This window comes from Xenopus tropicalis, chromosome 3, assembly GCF_000004195.4.
Source record: "Xenopus tropicalis strain Nigerian chromosome 3, UCB_Xtro_10.0, whole genome shotgun sequence".
NCBI lineage: Eukaryota > Metazoa > Chordata > Amphibia > Anura > Pipidae > Xenopus > Xenopus tropicalis.
This window is the reverse complement of record NC_030679.2, coordinates 76112689-76127355: the sequence shown is the minus strand read 5'-3', so window position 1 is coordinate 76127355 and position 14667 is coordinate 76112689. Positions and strand designations below refer to the sequence as shown.

Genomic DNA, 14667 nt, shown 5'->3' with positions numbered 1-14667 from the left:
AACGCAAGTTTTTCGTAGCCATTACGAAAGTTGCGCAAAGTCGCGATTTTTTCCTAGCGTTAAAACTTGCGCAAAACGTCGCACCTTTTAAGTTTTAACGCTACGAAAAAGGCGCGACTTTGCGCGCAAGTGTTAACGCTACGAAAAAATCGCGACTTTGCGCAACTTTCGTAAAGACGCCGAAAAACTCGCGTTTTTACGCAAAAATCGTAAAGACGCCGAAAAACTCGAGTTTTTACGCAAAAAGCGTAAAGACGCCGAAAAACTCGCAAAAAATATGAAAAAGTCGCAAAATGTTCGTTTCCAATCGGAATTTTTCCAATTCGGATTCGAAATCGTGTCTTAGTAAATCAGCCCCTTAGAGTCTGTGTTAAATATTAAATATTGCAACTTATATTGATAGATTAAAACATAAAAAACATACGGCCCACGTTGCAGAAAAATTATATTTTAATGAGCGTTTATTAAAAAGAAGGGTATGTAATTCTTATAAATAGGGGGACCTTTAGGTTTTGCTCTGTGGTGTCTAATGAAATTTACCTCTTCCCTTTTATGCTACGGCCTATTTTCATAAAAAACTTCACAAGAATGCATAAAAGACAGCAGAAAGTAAGAAAAAGTTTGATCCATGGAGAAGAGGCTGGAGGCAGGAGCTTGAATAGTGCTTTTCTTGGATTCAATGTCTATACATGTTTGGAATGTCAACAAACAGCCACTGCCAGTGATTTTCATGATAAAACATCCTTAGAACTTTGTTTCATTTGCCACCTATGAAACAAAATAAAAAGTTATATTTTTAATAAGCTGAATAAAAATGCATGCAAATACTCTAGTACAGGGGTCCCCAACCTTTTTTAGCTGTGAGCAACATTTAAATATAAAAATAGTTGTGGAGCAACGTAAGAATGAAATAAGTTCAGAGGGGGTGACCAATAAGGCATGTGATTAGTTATTTAGTAGCCCAATGTGGACTGGCAGTCTACTGGAGGCTTTGTTTGGCGGTACATGTGGTCTTTATGCCTCCAACTTGCATTCAAGTCGGAAATTAAAAAATAAGCACCTATTTTGAGATTACTGGGAGCAATATCAAAGGGGCTGGTAAGCAACATGTTGCTCACGAGCCACTGGTTGGGGATCACTGCTCTAGTAGTAAGGTTATAGGCTACTTACTACATGATGATAGCAGAAGGATAATATAGTAATATTGCTTAAGATGAATTATATATTTTTTGGATCAATCTATTATCTTTAAAGTATTGCACCTGTTATATTTTGCATAATGTAGAATACATCTATATAGAGATCACTACATACATACATTACATACACATCAAAGCAATTCATTCATGCCTGATTCTTTTCAAAACATCGAAGAAAAAAAAGGTGGTTTTTCTGCCAGATTGTACTATTCCCCAAATTTTTTACTTCAATGATATTGCATATAATATAAAGCCTGTTAGTGGGTATACAATCAAATCATATTCAAAACTGGTCATTTTCCAATTAACTTGTCTATATATGAATCTTCATTAACATGTTTTTAGTCACAACTTGGTAATAAAATTATTAACTCACTGGTCGTTCCCTCAGTGTTCCGTTTGATGCTTCAGATGTATATAAAATATTTTCTGACTCCTACAAAAAAAAAAAAAAAATACAGCTATGAAAAAAAGGATCCCACACTGGTTACTTTTATCAGCTCTGCTAAAATCTTCAGAGCAATGGTATTGCACAAACATTTTGTATCTTCTATTTGTATTTTAAATTGTTTTGTTTCCTTATAGTTGGAGTTGGGTATAAAGGTTAATCCTGCAACAAAAGAAGTGGCAGCTGTGGGGCAGAATGGTGCATGTATCAATGCTTTGTGTGCCTTAAGTTGCAACTATTTGATTGATTTACTGGAAGGGGCTTTGCAGGGAGTTGACAAGTGATGCAATACTGGTGGCGATATTAGGGGCATGCTTTAATATCATACTTCAAAGTCAACAGTGGAGCATTCTTATTATCCAGCAAAAATAAAATAGCCAGAAGGCAAAATTATTGTTGAATCATACATGTACTGTTGTGAGGGTTATTTTATTTCTGGGACCAAATGCTCGAAGGCAAGAGGAGCAAAATTGTGTGGGGGACAGCTACAGGGCTTCTAAATATTGATTTAAGTTAGAGGGTATACAAGGGGATGTTCACATTGTTACAGACCCAATAAATACAGTGCTGCTGAAAGCCTATGGGTGCAAAGTGTGGGGAAGCCACAATGTACAAAAAACATGGTGCTTTTGCTCCTTTTTTTGCACATTGTGCAGTGTCTCGATGATTGTAAATGAAGCCTTATACATCTGTCCTATCTGAATGCTACATGCACAAAATATATTTTGATTTTTTTCAGAGAAACTGATGATTATCCTAATCCTGTTATATTTCAGGAAAATTTGTTCCTTACCTTCAGCGTCCCATTTATCAATGTTCCTTTTAGTCCTTTCTTTTCCAGCACGTGTAAAACCGCATCATGGACAGTCAGAAAAAACATTGATGTTTTTACCTCATTATCAAAAAAATTACTCATTGTCAACTTTTCTAAAACTCCACCTGAAGAGAGACAAAATTTTACAATTAATGAATATATTTACATTTTCTTTATCCAGGATTGTATTTCTAGCCGCCTTCTGATTTTGCCATTTATTGGAGAGAAAGGAACCATGTGGTTAAGAGTTTTAGGGTTTGGGAGTTTTATGGATCTAAATCATATATCTGTCTAGTGTGGATGTTGGGGCTAAGGGAGTACAAAACTAGAATTTTAGTGCCAAGATCTGCATCATGCCCTATACATTTACATACAAAAATGTTAAACAAGGCATATTAGTGTTTTACTTTATCAGCTCTTCATCTGTCACAAATAGCAAATGCTACCTTTACAGAAATATGGGCACTGCAAATAGGCCAGACAATTCTAAGCATTCAACAAGGCCTATCTGTTATTGTATTTGTTACATTTATATTTCTTGCCTGTATCATTATAGCTTAGAATGGCATTTTGAACATTCTTTAAGCACTCTGGTTAAGTTTCCTTACACTTTGGTGGCTTAATTTCATAACAAACAATTCATTTGGGAAAGTATATATCAAACACATTTTAGACCTGCACTTGAGGAGAACCCCTAAAACATATTGTGTGAATCAGCAAAATACATTTTATTGCATAATTGACACTATTATTTTATAAGTAGTATTTTACAAGACCATAAAAGACTTCAGAAGCAGTAAAAGAAAATAGTACTGTGCTGAACTTAGACCTGTAAGGCTACTTTAGAAATGGTTACTATGGGGACTAAACAATATCATGGTTTTAAAATAAATCAGTATTATCTTCACTTAGTCTTTGACCCTACCCTTAAATTACAGTGTTTATACAGTTGTACAAAAAATATGATACAGCCAAAGGGCTGGGTGATGCTGTTTAATGTGTTCTTAGTAATTTGCCATTGTATATCTAGTGCTGTGAGGCAAGTACCAGAACATTTTCTGTGACGAAATTAACAGAAGGAAACAGATTAAAGAACAAAAAACTCTCATTCACTGCAGATTCCAAAATGTTAGGAGCCCTTAGTTAACGTCTAGGCAACTTATAGATAGAATATAGTAACTTGGGGAACTTTCTGAAGCAGTTTAAAGCCATTCCACCATCTTCACTGTCTCTCCCAGATGTCCCTGTCCCATATGTATAGTAGCAAACTTTTTCCCAGTTTTCCAGTACTTTAAGGGGTGTATTTATTAACATTGGAGACAAAGATCACCAGTGATGGCATAGCAACCAATCAGCAAATGCTATGGGCAACATCACCGGTGATCTTTGTCTCCAATGTCTATAAATACACCCCTAAATGTGCAAGGTGCACCTGGGAAAGACAATAAATAGGCTTCCTTGCACTGCTTTAGAAAACTTCTCTGGCCAGTGTTTTTTTTTTCGGGAACACTGGCACTGGGAAAAAATGATTTACGTTGTAATTTACTGAGCCCCCCCCCCCCAGTGAATTAGGGTTCCTTGTCTTTTAAGACGCTATCACAGTTATCATAAATAACAAACTTACAGTCAGCACCAACAATGTACACATCTACGTCAATCTTCAGAAAATCTTTTAGTGTCTGCAAAAGCAGAAAAATGTAAGTTTTATTTTTTTGCCATTTTAATACATTTGTACATAACAGTATTCAAAATTCACCAAAGACTACTGTTATTGTGATATGTATTAGCAAAAGTATTGTAATTCTTTGTTTAATTACTGCAAATCAAAATGTAATATTTAATTGCTTATACATGTGTGGGCTCTATTTTCTGGAAACCCAATCCAAAAAGTTCCAAAATATGGAAAGGCTCCAGAAATCTCCAATATGTTTCATTTTAGTAGATTATTATTTTTTTCTGTAATAACAGTACTGTTGTTCATTGTACTTATAATGCATCCGATACCTGATCACCTAATCACAGAAATGCACATCAGCATTTTGAAAATGTCTGTTTTTTCCAATTCCTATTTGGTAGGAATGCAATGGCTTCTTAAGATCATCTTGTGTAAAAATAGTGTCCCCTATGGTGTTGTACGCATGACTATCTTATATTTCTATTCTATTTAAATTTAAGTCAAGTCAAGTCATCTTTATTGTCGTCACATTTGCATATAAAATATACACAAGACGATATTGCAAATTAAAAGGCCCACCCAAAAAAGAAGAAAAATCAAAACATATTACATTTCACATACATAATACCACTATCCAAGTGAAAAGTGCAAAACCAGTGCAAGCAAGCCTGCCCTATGTAGATAAGTTAATTTAAACTATTCTCTGGCAACAGCACAAAAACAAAGAAATCAAAGAGAAATGCATAAAATAGCAATGCAGAAGATGTTTTCTTTCTAAATCAATATCACTCACTCAATAAATCTTAAATACAAAAGCTTTGGTAAAAATACCGTACATTTTTTAATAAATAAGAGGCTTAATTAACATAACAGACAACAAATTATTAATACTTACTCCTTTTAGAACCTTCATTCCAGACAAATCAATAAATGATACTGCTCCAAAATCAAGAATTAGACTGTGGATGTTAACTTTGGGTACTACAATGTCCATTGGAAGATCTGCATTCCAATCGATATCCGCGGGTAAATCTGCAGTGTATGTAGGCTGGTCCAGCTCTTCCACCTTATTATTATCTAGTTCCTCATCCTCAATGTCTTTGCAATCAGGAGATACAGTGACCAAACCTTTCTGCAAGAAAAGATGAAAACAACTGGTGGCCTGTGTTGTTAACAACATCATTAAATTCTTACTTATGCGCTGAGCTTGTAACTTTGTTTTTCCCCTGTATACATTTTAGATCCAATTCTGACTACACAACTGAGGAACCAGCTAATGAAGTCTTCCCTTTTAAAGACCCAATTCTAGTAATATAACTACTGATGCATGGGTCACTCAGGAGGAAATTAAAAAGTAACTTGAACAACTAAAGGTAAACAAAGGTCCAGGACTGGATGGTATTCATCCCAGTGTACTAAACAAGCTTAGCTCTGTGATTGCCAAACTTCTTCACTTAATTTTTCAGGATTCATTGAGGTCTGGCATAGTGTTGAGGGACTGACGAATTGACAATGTGGTACTACTGTTATTCAAAAAGGGATTCCGTTCTCAGCCTGAAAACTATAGGCATGTTAGTCTGACATCAGTAGTAGGAAAACTTTTGTAAGGGGTAATAAGGGATAGGGTACTTGAATACATTGTAAATCACAATACTTTGAGTTTGTGTTTCTGTGTAACAGATCTTGCCAGACTAATTTAATTGCGTTTTATGAGGAGGTGAGCAGGAACCTCGATGCTGGAATGGCAGTGGATGTCATAATAAATAAAATCATAACATTCAAGGTTATTGTGATACTAAAATCTACAATTAGTATTGATGTTGGTTTATATAGTTTATGTATGTGAGTGTATAGATAGGTAAGTATAGGTTAATGAGTTCACTTGGAAGGGTTGAACTTGATGAACTCTGGTCTTTTTAAACCCAATTATAACTATAAAACTTAGACTTTGCAAAATCATTTGATACAGTCACGCAGGGAAAGTTAATGATAAAATTGAGGGGTATTGACCCGGAACATAATATTTATACTTTGATAGAGAACTGGCTGAAGGATATATTACAAAGAGTGGTGGTAAACTGAACATTTTTTAACTGAACCAGTGTTGTTAGTGTAGTGTCGCAGGAGTCAGTCCTTGGTTCTTTGTTTCTAACTTGTTTATTAATGACCTGGAGGTGGGCATTGAAAGTGCTGTTTCTATTTTTGCTGATGATACTAAATTGTGCAAAACTATAAGTTCCATGCAGGACACTGCCGCTTTGCAGAGCGACTTGGTAAAATTGGAAAACCGGGCAGCAACATGGAAAATTAGGTTCAGTACTGAAAAGTGAAAAGTTATGCACTTTGGTAGAAATAATATAAATGCGAGTTGATAACGTGTTGGGGGTATCCATAATTGAGAAGGATCTGGGGATAACAAGTTTTCTAATTCCAGGCAGTGTCATTCTGTGGCTACTAAAGGAAATAAAGTGCTGTCTTGAATAACAAAGGGCACTGACTCAAGGGATAAAAACATAATTTTGCTTCTTTATAGGTCTCTAGTAAAGGGGGTGGAAGATTTAAACTATGAGGTTAGACTGTCATGGTTGAGGTTGTTTTCTCTGGGAAAAAGATGCTTGGAAAGAGACATGATTACTCTGTATAAGTACATTAGAGATGATTATAGACAGACAGGGGGTGTTTTTCCCATAAAAGGGATTAGTGCACCAGAGGCCACCCCTTTAGATTGAAGGAACGGAGCTTCCATTTGCAGCTGCGTAGGTGGTTTTTCACGGTGAGGGCAGTGAGGTTGTGGAATGCCCTTCCTAGTGATGTGGTAATGGCAGATTCTGTTAATGCCTTTAAGAGTGGTTTGGATGATTTCTTAAACAAACATAGTATCCAAGGCTATTGTGGTACTAAATTAGTATAGATGTTAAACAATAATAGAAAGTATTCATGGCTCACACAAAATTCTGATAAGATGCTCATCACATGGTATTTACCACTGTATAGATTGCAATGTATGTATCTGTAAGGTTTTGTGTCTATAGCTAAAATTTAACTAAAAATCTATATTTACAAAAATGAAATAGGCTAAGGAAAATAGAAACCAAAATAATTTGAGAACAAAAATTTGAGAACATGGACCAGTGATCGGTTGGTGGAGTGTGTGGCCTGGGGGGAGGGTTAGAAAGCTGTATTGGTAATGAATTGGGGTTAGGGACTGGCTGCATACCCATCATTACACCAATTAATTTGGTGTCTAACGAATTGATCGATTCATAGTTGGTAAATTTGAAACATATATGGGAACAACACATACATACTAATTTAATGTATAAGGAAAAGGACTGATTATCCCCTAAAAGATTATAGGTGAAATTCAGTCAATTAAGAATCATATTGTTTTTAATGATTTTGGTTTCTTTTTTCCTAAGTCTATTTTATTTTTGTAAATATAGATTTTTAACTGATATCTAATAAAAGTTACATTTTAGGTATAGGCACAAAACCTTACAGATATAGTATAGATATTGGTGTATATAGTTAAGTATGGATCTATGTGTGTGCGCTGGGGCTCACTTAGAAGAGTTGAACTTGATGGACTTTGGTCTTTTTTCAACCCTACTTAACTATGTAACTATATGTAACTATGTACATTTGCAGAAGCTGCTGAATGACTATTAAGCTGTGTGCTAACAGGTTTTACGTAACTTTCTGGTCCAAGATAGGAATGGGATTAAATTAGATGAAGAAAGAGTCATGTACCTTTTTATGTTTTGTGATTTATTATAAAACAGTATCCCTTTACTGTGGATTCTATTTTTATGTCATACCTAAACTATCCTTCGTACACTTCTGTGAATATACTGATTTCCTAAGGTGTGAGACTAGGTTCTCCACTTTTATCTGTTTTATACTTTTTTATTATATCTGAACACTGATCAGTTATGTATATGGGATTCATAGCAGAATAAAAGAGATATTTTAATTAATGTCTTTACACAGATAAGATCTTTAATAGCTCCATAGATCCATTGAGGTCACACCCTGTCCCAATGGCTCACAAACCTGGTACGCTTGACGCTTTTTTTAAAGTGTTAGTTCCTTGACTAAACAAACATAGTTAGGAGGTTTCTACTAAAAGCATTGTAAATGCTAATAAAAACACAAAGGGGGTTATGTAATAAAAGGCACTAAGTTTACCAAGGAGCAGTAACCCATGGAAACCAATAAGTGGGTAGCATTTACTGTGTAAAAGCAGATATCTTATTGGTTGCTATGGGTTACTGCATCTGGGCAAACTTAGCACATTTTATTACATATGGGGGAAACTAGTTAAATATCCACAGTTAAATAAGTAATTCTCAAACTTCTTATACTCTATGCTCCAGTTTAAACAGTATAAAGATGGATTCTATCTCTTGTTAAATATTATATTGCATCTTCAAAATTACTTACTGGTGTCACTTGAAGCTCTCCTTTCTTCAGTAACTTCTTGATTTTTCTTAAAGCCTTATTGCGTTTACGTAATACCCACAGTGGGTTAAAGCCAGTCTGCAAAATGGTATATAATATAGATAAAAAATGTAGATTTCCCTTTAAACAAAACTGCCACCTACTATATGAATAAAGAATTTTGAAAAAAGCCCATGTACTTACTGCAGCAATGATTTTATCTCTAAAGAAATCTGCATTAGCAAAAAAGAGAGGAGCTGGAGATCTGAAAATTTTTACCCCTTCTGGTTCATAAATCTGTGAACAAATATTATGCATAAAGTTATTGTTTGTGCCTGCCGAGGGAGTCTGTATGCAGATACATAATAAAGAGACAGAGGAGGGGACTTTTGGGAAAATGTAGATTTAAAATGTAAGACAGGGATGATAATGTGCTTTCCAGCAAATGCATTGCTACTTACCTCACTGTAGTCTTTTTTGTTTCTGTAGATGTCTGTTCTACCAACGTTGGCAATCACTGAATATTTGGGGCTGTGAAAATAGTAGTTGGAAAACATTACGTTCCCTTGTAATATAGCCATAATTAAATATTCAATATGTGTGTCGATGTAAAAGATATGGTAAAACACATTTGCAGGAATGAACAATGAGTTTTGGTATATAGTGCTTCCCAAATAAGTAGGTTCCTATAATATGTCTCCTTTAAACAGCTGGCACATATTCTTAACAATAACATATACTTGATTTGATTTTGACAAAATCATTGTCAAAATGAGAGATTGAATATCATTGGTGTGTAGCTAGTGGAACAGGCCGTAAATGAAATGCTCCATAACAGGGACAACTCAGAAGGGTGCATTCACTTACACTGATGCAGTGAGCAAAGTGCAATTTTGGATGAAATTGGCATGTTTTTTTCCCTCACAATGTATCCTTTTCCCCCAGAATTCATAGGTCACTGCGTTGAATCGGATGCTTTCTCATAGCATCTGACTCATGCACGCTGCATCTGGTGCAACTGTGTTTGATGTGTCAAAATGGATGTAACTTTGTGCACTTTGCATAAACTGGACACAGTTGTACTGTATATTTTTGCAGTCTGTCTGGTATCAGTTCCTGCATTAGCTTGCATCTGTTCCAGTGAATGATGTCTGTGCCCAATTCTTTAGCCTCAAGTTAGGTAAAAGCCGCAGCAGTGCTGAATTTGGAATAGAAGGAAGGACGGAACGATTGCCACTGAGTGCAACTAAACACAAGTGTTCAAAGCCGATTTGGATGCAATTACTTTGGTTTTAAAAGCAACTCACTGTGGGTAAAAATGCAAGTTGGTATTATATCTACAGACGTAAATAAGCCCTTATGTTTCCTAGTAGCCTGTACAGAGACTTAGGGGTAGATTTAGCAAAACTTTAGAGCTTAATACATATAAAAATTCACCCATGTTCTATTCATTCCTATAGGATTTTTAGAAGCAAGAAGAAGTACTTATTAAATGGTGAATTCTAAAGTTCGCCTATTGATAAATATGCTTCTAAAAATCCCATATGGAAGATTAGAATGTAGGTAAGTTTTTATGTATTAAGCTCTAAACTCACATTTTGATAATTCTGCCCCTATATATCGCATTTTCTCTTATGTAAAAATTTTAATTCTTAATGACATGGAATAGGTCTTTCAGCTGATTGAAATGACATGTTTACCATTTCTGAGAGATTCTTTCTCACCAATATTCTCAACCATTCTAATTTTAGAGTTCTAGAATCTGATGTACATAGCAATGATCTAAGGAATTATATTTCAATGATCAGCAGCAAAATTGTTTGCAATGGTTTACAATTTTAACATAAACATCTATGAATTTCACTATTCACATGTAACCACGTATGGCACATATTTATAAAAATATGTTATCTTCACATATAAAAAAAGAAAGATTTTTTAAAAAAAGATTTTACTTACAATTGTACACGGAATACCACGGTTAGAAGTTCTATTCCAACACCAACTGCCAGTCCGAGATCCAACCCAAGAAGCAGAGCTGCTATAAAGGTTAAAATCCATACAAGCTGTGAAAAATATATATCCACAAATTAACCAGTGAAGTATAAATTATAACCCTGCTCTTCTACAAAGAGCCTTATTCGATTTCTCCTACTCAAACATTGAGTGATATTTGAAAAATTATACCCTTGTACAATTTTCCATTCCATTTTATGGAAAAAGAAAACTATTGTTATGAAAGCTTTTTTTAGGTATGCAATCCTTTCATTCCTACTTCATACCACTGGTTGTATTTAGATACTTTTGCTGTCTATTTATCTCAGGCTATATCTTTTTTATATCTAAGATTTAACTACTGCCATAACTGCTGCTTTTGCAGCCATCAAATATTACAGATTTCTGGCACTACAGGTTATCTGCTTTTCCTCAGCACATTACTAGTGGGCAGCATATGAATGGCTCTGGTGGGTATAATGTATCCATGCACCACAATTTCTCCTGATTGTCAGCATATTCCTTTGTCCAGAGTAAGGCAGAGTGTTAAAACAATGCTCAAACACAACAAATGTCAGGGTTCCATGGCACATTGTGAGTAACACTGAAAAATAAGTATACCCAGTGGCAAGTTATAGGATTTTTGTTTTGTAAATACTGCCAGTACAGACTGAATTGGAAGGTCAGAGATCTCAACCATTAAGAAGTGCTGTTACACCAGAACACTAATAAAAATGTAAACAAAACTGGGTATAATGTGGTACTGCCAGTGACAAAAACTATATATACCATTTTGCAGCTAGAAATGGAACCTTTCCTAGAAGCCTATACCTGTACCAATTATTTCATACATGGCAGGTATTTCTGATTAATATACTGTACATGTGTTATAGAAAAATAGATGAGCAGTTGTCACAGAAAGCTTTGTACTTACACAGTCAAACTTATCTCTCTTGAACAACACGGGAATTTCATTAAACTTCATTAGCATTCCTTTTAAATTGATAATAATTACGCCTGCCAGGACAGACTAAAACAGAGAACAAAGTGATTACTGTTTCCATTAGCATTATAACATTTTGCTTTCTATTTATTTTCAAGATATTTAAGGAGGACACATACATTGAAGCAGAAAGAAAAAAGTTTGTTATCTTTTACTAAGATATTTTATCTTTTATCGAAATTTCTATTCATAAGGGTAGAACGATTTTTTTTACTTTTTGAATGGAATGGGATAATTTGGCATTAAAAGGTCAATGTCATAAAAAAAGTATTTTATTTACATCTAAAAACAATTTGTAATAATTAGGGTTGCCACCTTTGGACTAGGCAAAAATCATCAAGAGGGATAAGCTGATGACACCAGGGGGCTGGGCACTGAGAGCAGGGTGGATTGGTGACGTATAGGGCAGGGTCATGATGTATGGAGGTGTGTTTATAACATGGGGCGGGGCAGTGACATCAGTGGAGGAAATTGGCCAGATTTATGTTCAGGTTTGTATTCATTCATTCCCCACACGTTTTATTACTTTAAGGAGAATTTTTTGTGTAATAGCAGCTCAAAGTTTTAAGGGAGTATTTATTGGTTTTGCACCCTGTTCAAGGTTTTGGCCCATTTTTTCAGGCATACTCCAGTTTAATCCAATTAGACACAGAATATCAGTTGAATTTATATCAGGGAGAATTCACAAAATTGGCATCACGAAGAACATGAGTTAAAATGAAGCAAAATATTCATTTATGCCAGAACATCATTTATAACAACAAAAATGATCCTATAATAATAATCATACATGTTTTTATGTCAAAAAATTGGAGTAAAGAAATTTGACCACTTTACTGCCATCTTTCTGAAATTTACATTATTAACTCCTTCCCCTAGTAACCATAAACATTGTTCAAACAAGTTTTCTGCTGAAAAGTCATGTACAGAGGATTGTTAATTATATAAACTATTTATATAATAATTCATTTCAAAGTTCAAGCTCCCTTTTTTGTCTAGCTTGGGCTAAATAAGACTATAAATATATGAAACTATTTCTGCTAATCAACCAAATATAATTTTAGGGATATCCAGCATAACAAATCATTTTATAGCTTACATCTCACTCTAATTCAAGGCCCTAATGTCTACAGCCTTGAATTCTCTGGAGTGAGCAGTCTTACAGTTTAAGCACATCTGAATTAACTGAAACATGGTTCTAAGTAGTGTGCAGCATGTTTCTGTATGATGTATTCACCTTTAAATGACCTATTTCTAAATAATATTGTTCTGTATCGTTGGTATTTGCAAGTAATGATGACATGCAGTTCTTTGCTATCGTTCTAGCACAAGCCAGTCATACTCTTATTGGTTAATTTTCTACTATAATTTACAGGTGTGTCAAGATAATCAATAGTCATTACTACTAACTAAGTGTAAGTGTGATATTACGTCTGTTTACTTCCCTTTGGCATTACTGTAGAACCTTACAAAGGCTAATACTGGAAAATAAGGTATAAGGAAAGTACTGGGTTATGTTAAATCATTTTTGCTTTAATCAACTGCTAAAATTAAAAAAACTCAAGCAACCTTTAAAAATAGCAGTTCTGGTCTTAACATAATCTGCAAGTATATATTTGTTATTTGAACACAATTTAAAAAATTGTTTTTCGGCATCCCTACTAATTACAACTGTTTTTCAGGAGAGCAATGAAAATAATATAGTCTTGCAACATACATGTTGCATAAAAGAGCATATTGTTTTACAAATGTACTGAAAAAACATTTAACTGTTAAAAAAAGCCATTTTTAAAATCTTTTGCAAATCAGCACTATAAAAAAATGTGGTCTGTTGCGCTGGAAAAAAAAGCTCTAAAGAGGTGTGGAAGATTTTGGAAGAAAGTGCCAATATAGGAGCCATATTTTTCTTAGAACAGTTGTAGCTAGTGGAAAGGAGCTTCTATAACAAGGTAGGGCAATGTATATGCTATTCCTGGGATTCAGATCTTTCTGAATTACTTTCCAGAAATGGATAATACATACCAAATATATATCAAACCTTATTTTTTCAACTTACTGTAAAAGCCCAGTGATGCTACTATTCAAAAGAAGTAATGATCTGTATCGAATAATGTTACCCATTAATAATGCAGAATTATTGAAATTCTTATATTTATGTGTACAAGTACCTTTGGCAATGGCTCTAGAAGATATCCAACAGCCAATGTAACTATCAAAACAATTATTCCTGATATAATTCCAGCAACCTGTAAAAATAACCACAAAAATATCTATCAGAAAACAACAGTTCATAGGTTGGAATAATATTATCTTAACTAACACATACATACTCACCAACAGAGTTTCTTTCCTTTAAAACATTTCTTAAGGTTGCCATACCAAAAGTTAGTAGAACAGTTTTGCTGATTTTGACGATGTTATCAAATATCCAGAAATGTATGACACTTTAGGTGAACAGTTAAAAAAAAACATCCTGCAATTCTATTGGATCACAGGTGTTTTTTTTGTTTTTTTTATGTACTGGCTACATTGAGATAAACTGCTAAAGCACACAAGGAAGATGAAGCCACATCTCTTTGTTTGATCTTCTTATATGGATTGGCCTATGAGTCTGTTGGTTGACAACTATAAACCAGCCAGTGTATGGCCACCTTTAAGCTGGCCCTTGCTGACCAGTAGCTTTGATATGCAGTTTAGACACATTGCACAATTGTGTACTGGGTGACAAATCAGTAATAAAATAAATGTGAATCCATTTCCACATAAGGCAATGATCAGACAATGGTTCTCCATTTTTGGATTATTAACTGTGATGCAAGTATTTGATCCTCCAAAGTCCAATCAGTCTGAGATGATTAAATCCTATGAAATGATTGGTGTATGCTTCAGGAAGGTCTTTATACAAGCATCCTTTTTTCTAGTGTCGTAATAGATCATTTGTCTTGCCTATGAGTATTTTAAGACTACTGATCTGATTAGAATTCTATAACTAAGTTAAAAAGCAAAAAAAAAGCAAAAACAAAAGCAGGAATGCTGTTTTATTTGTTTTTCCAGATAAAAGCAGAGGTTTTTGTACAGGTATCAGGAAATATC

The 14667-nt window shown here is 34.4% G+C and overlaps 1 protein-coding gene across 1 annotated transcript in view; it reads right to left on the bottom strand.

Moving 5' to 3' along the window:
- Positions 1-432: 432 nt before the first annotated feature.
- slc26a3.2 (solute carrier family 26 member 3) overlaps positions 433-14667 on the bottom strand; it is a 33184-nt gene continuing 18949 nt past the window's right edge. Inside the window, exons 11-21 of the mRNA XM_031899013.1 lie at positions 13743-13820; positions 11506-11601; positions 10536-10642; positions 9038-9107; positions 8781-8873; positions 8580-8675; positions 5032-5268; positions 4086-4140; positions 2441-2586; positions 1576-1635; positions 433-768 (exon numbers count right to left, since the gene is read on the bottom strand). Of these exons, the coding sequence (XP_031754873.1) occupies positions 745-768; positions 1576-1635; positions 2441-2586; positions 4086-4140; positions 5032-5268; positions 8580-8675; positions 8781-8873; positions 9038-9107; positions 10536-10642; positions 11506-11601; positions 13743-13820 (1062 nt within the window). The 3' untranslated portion in view covers positions 433-744. The remainder of the gene's footprint in view (positions 769-1575; positions 1636-2440; positions 2587-4085; positions 4141-5031; positions 5269-8579; positions 8676-8780; positions 8874-9037; positions 9108-10535; positions 10643-11505; positions 11602-13742; positions 13821-14667) is intronic.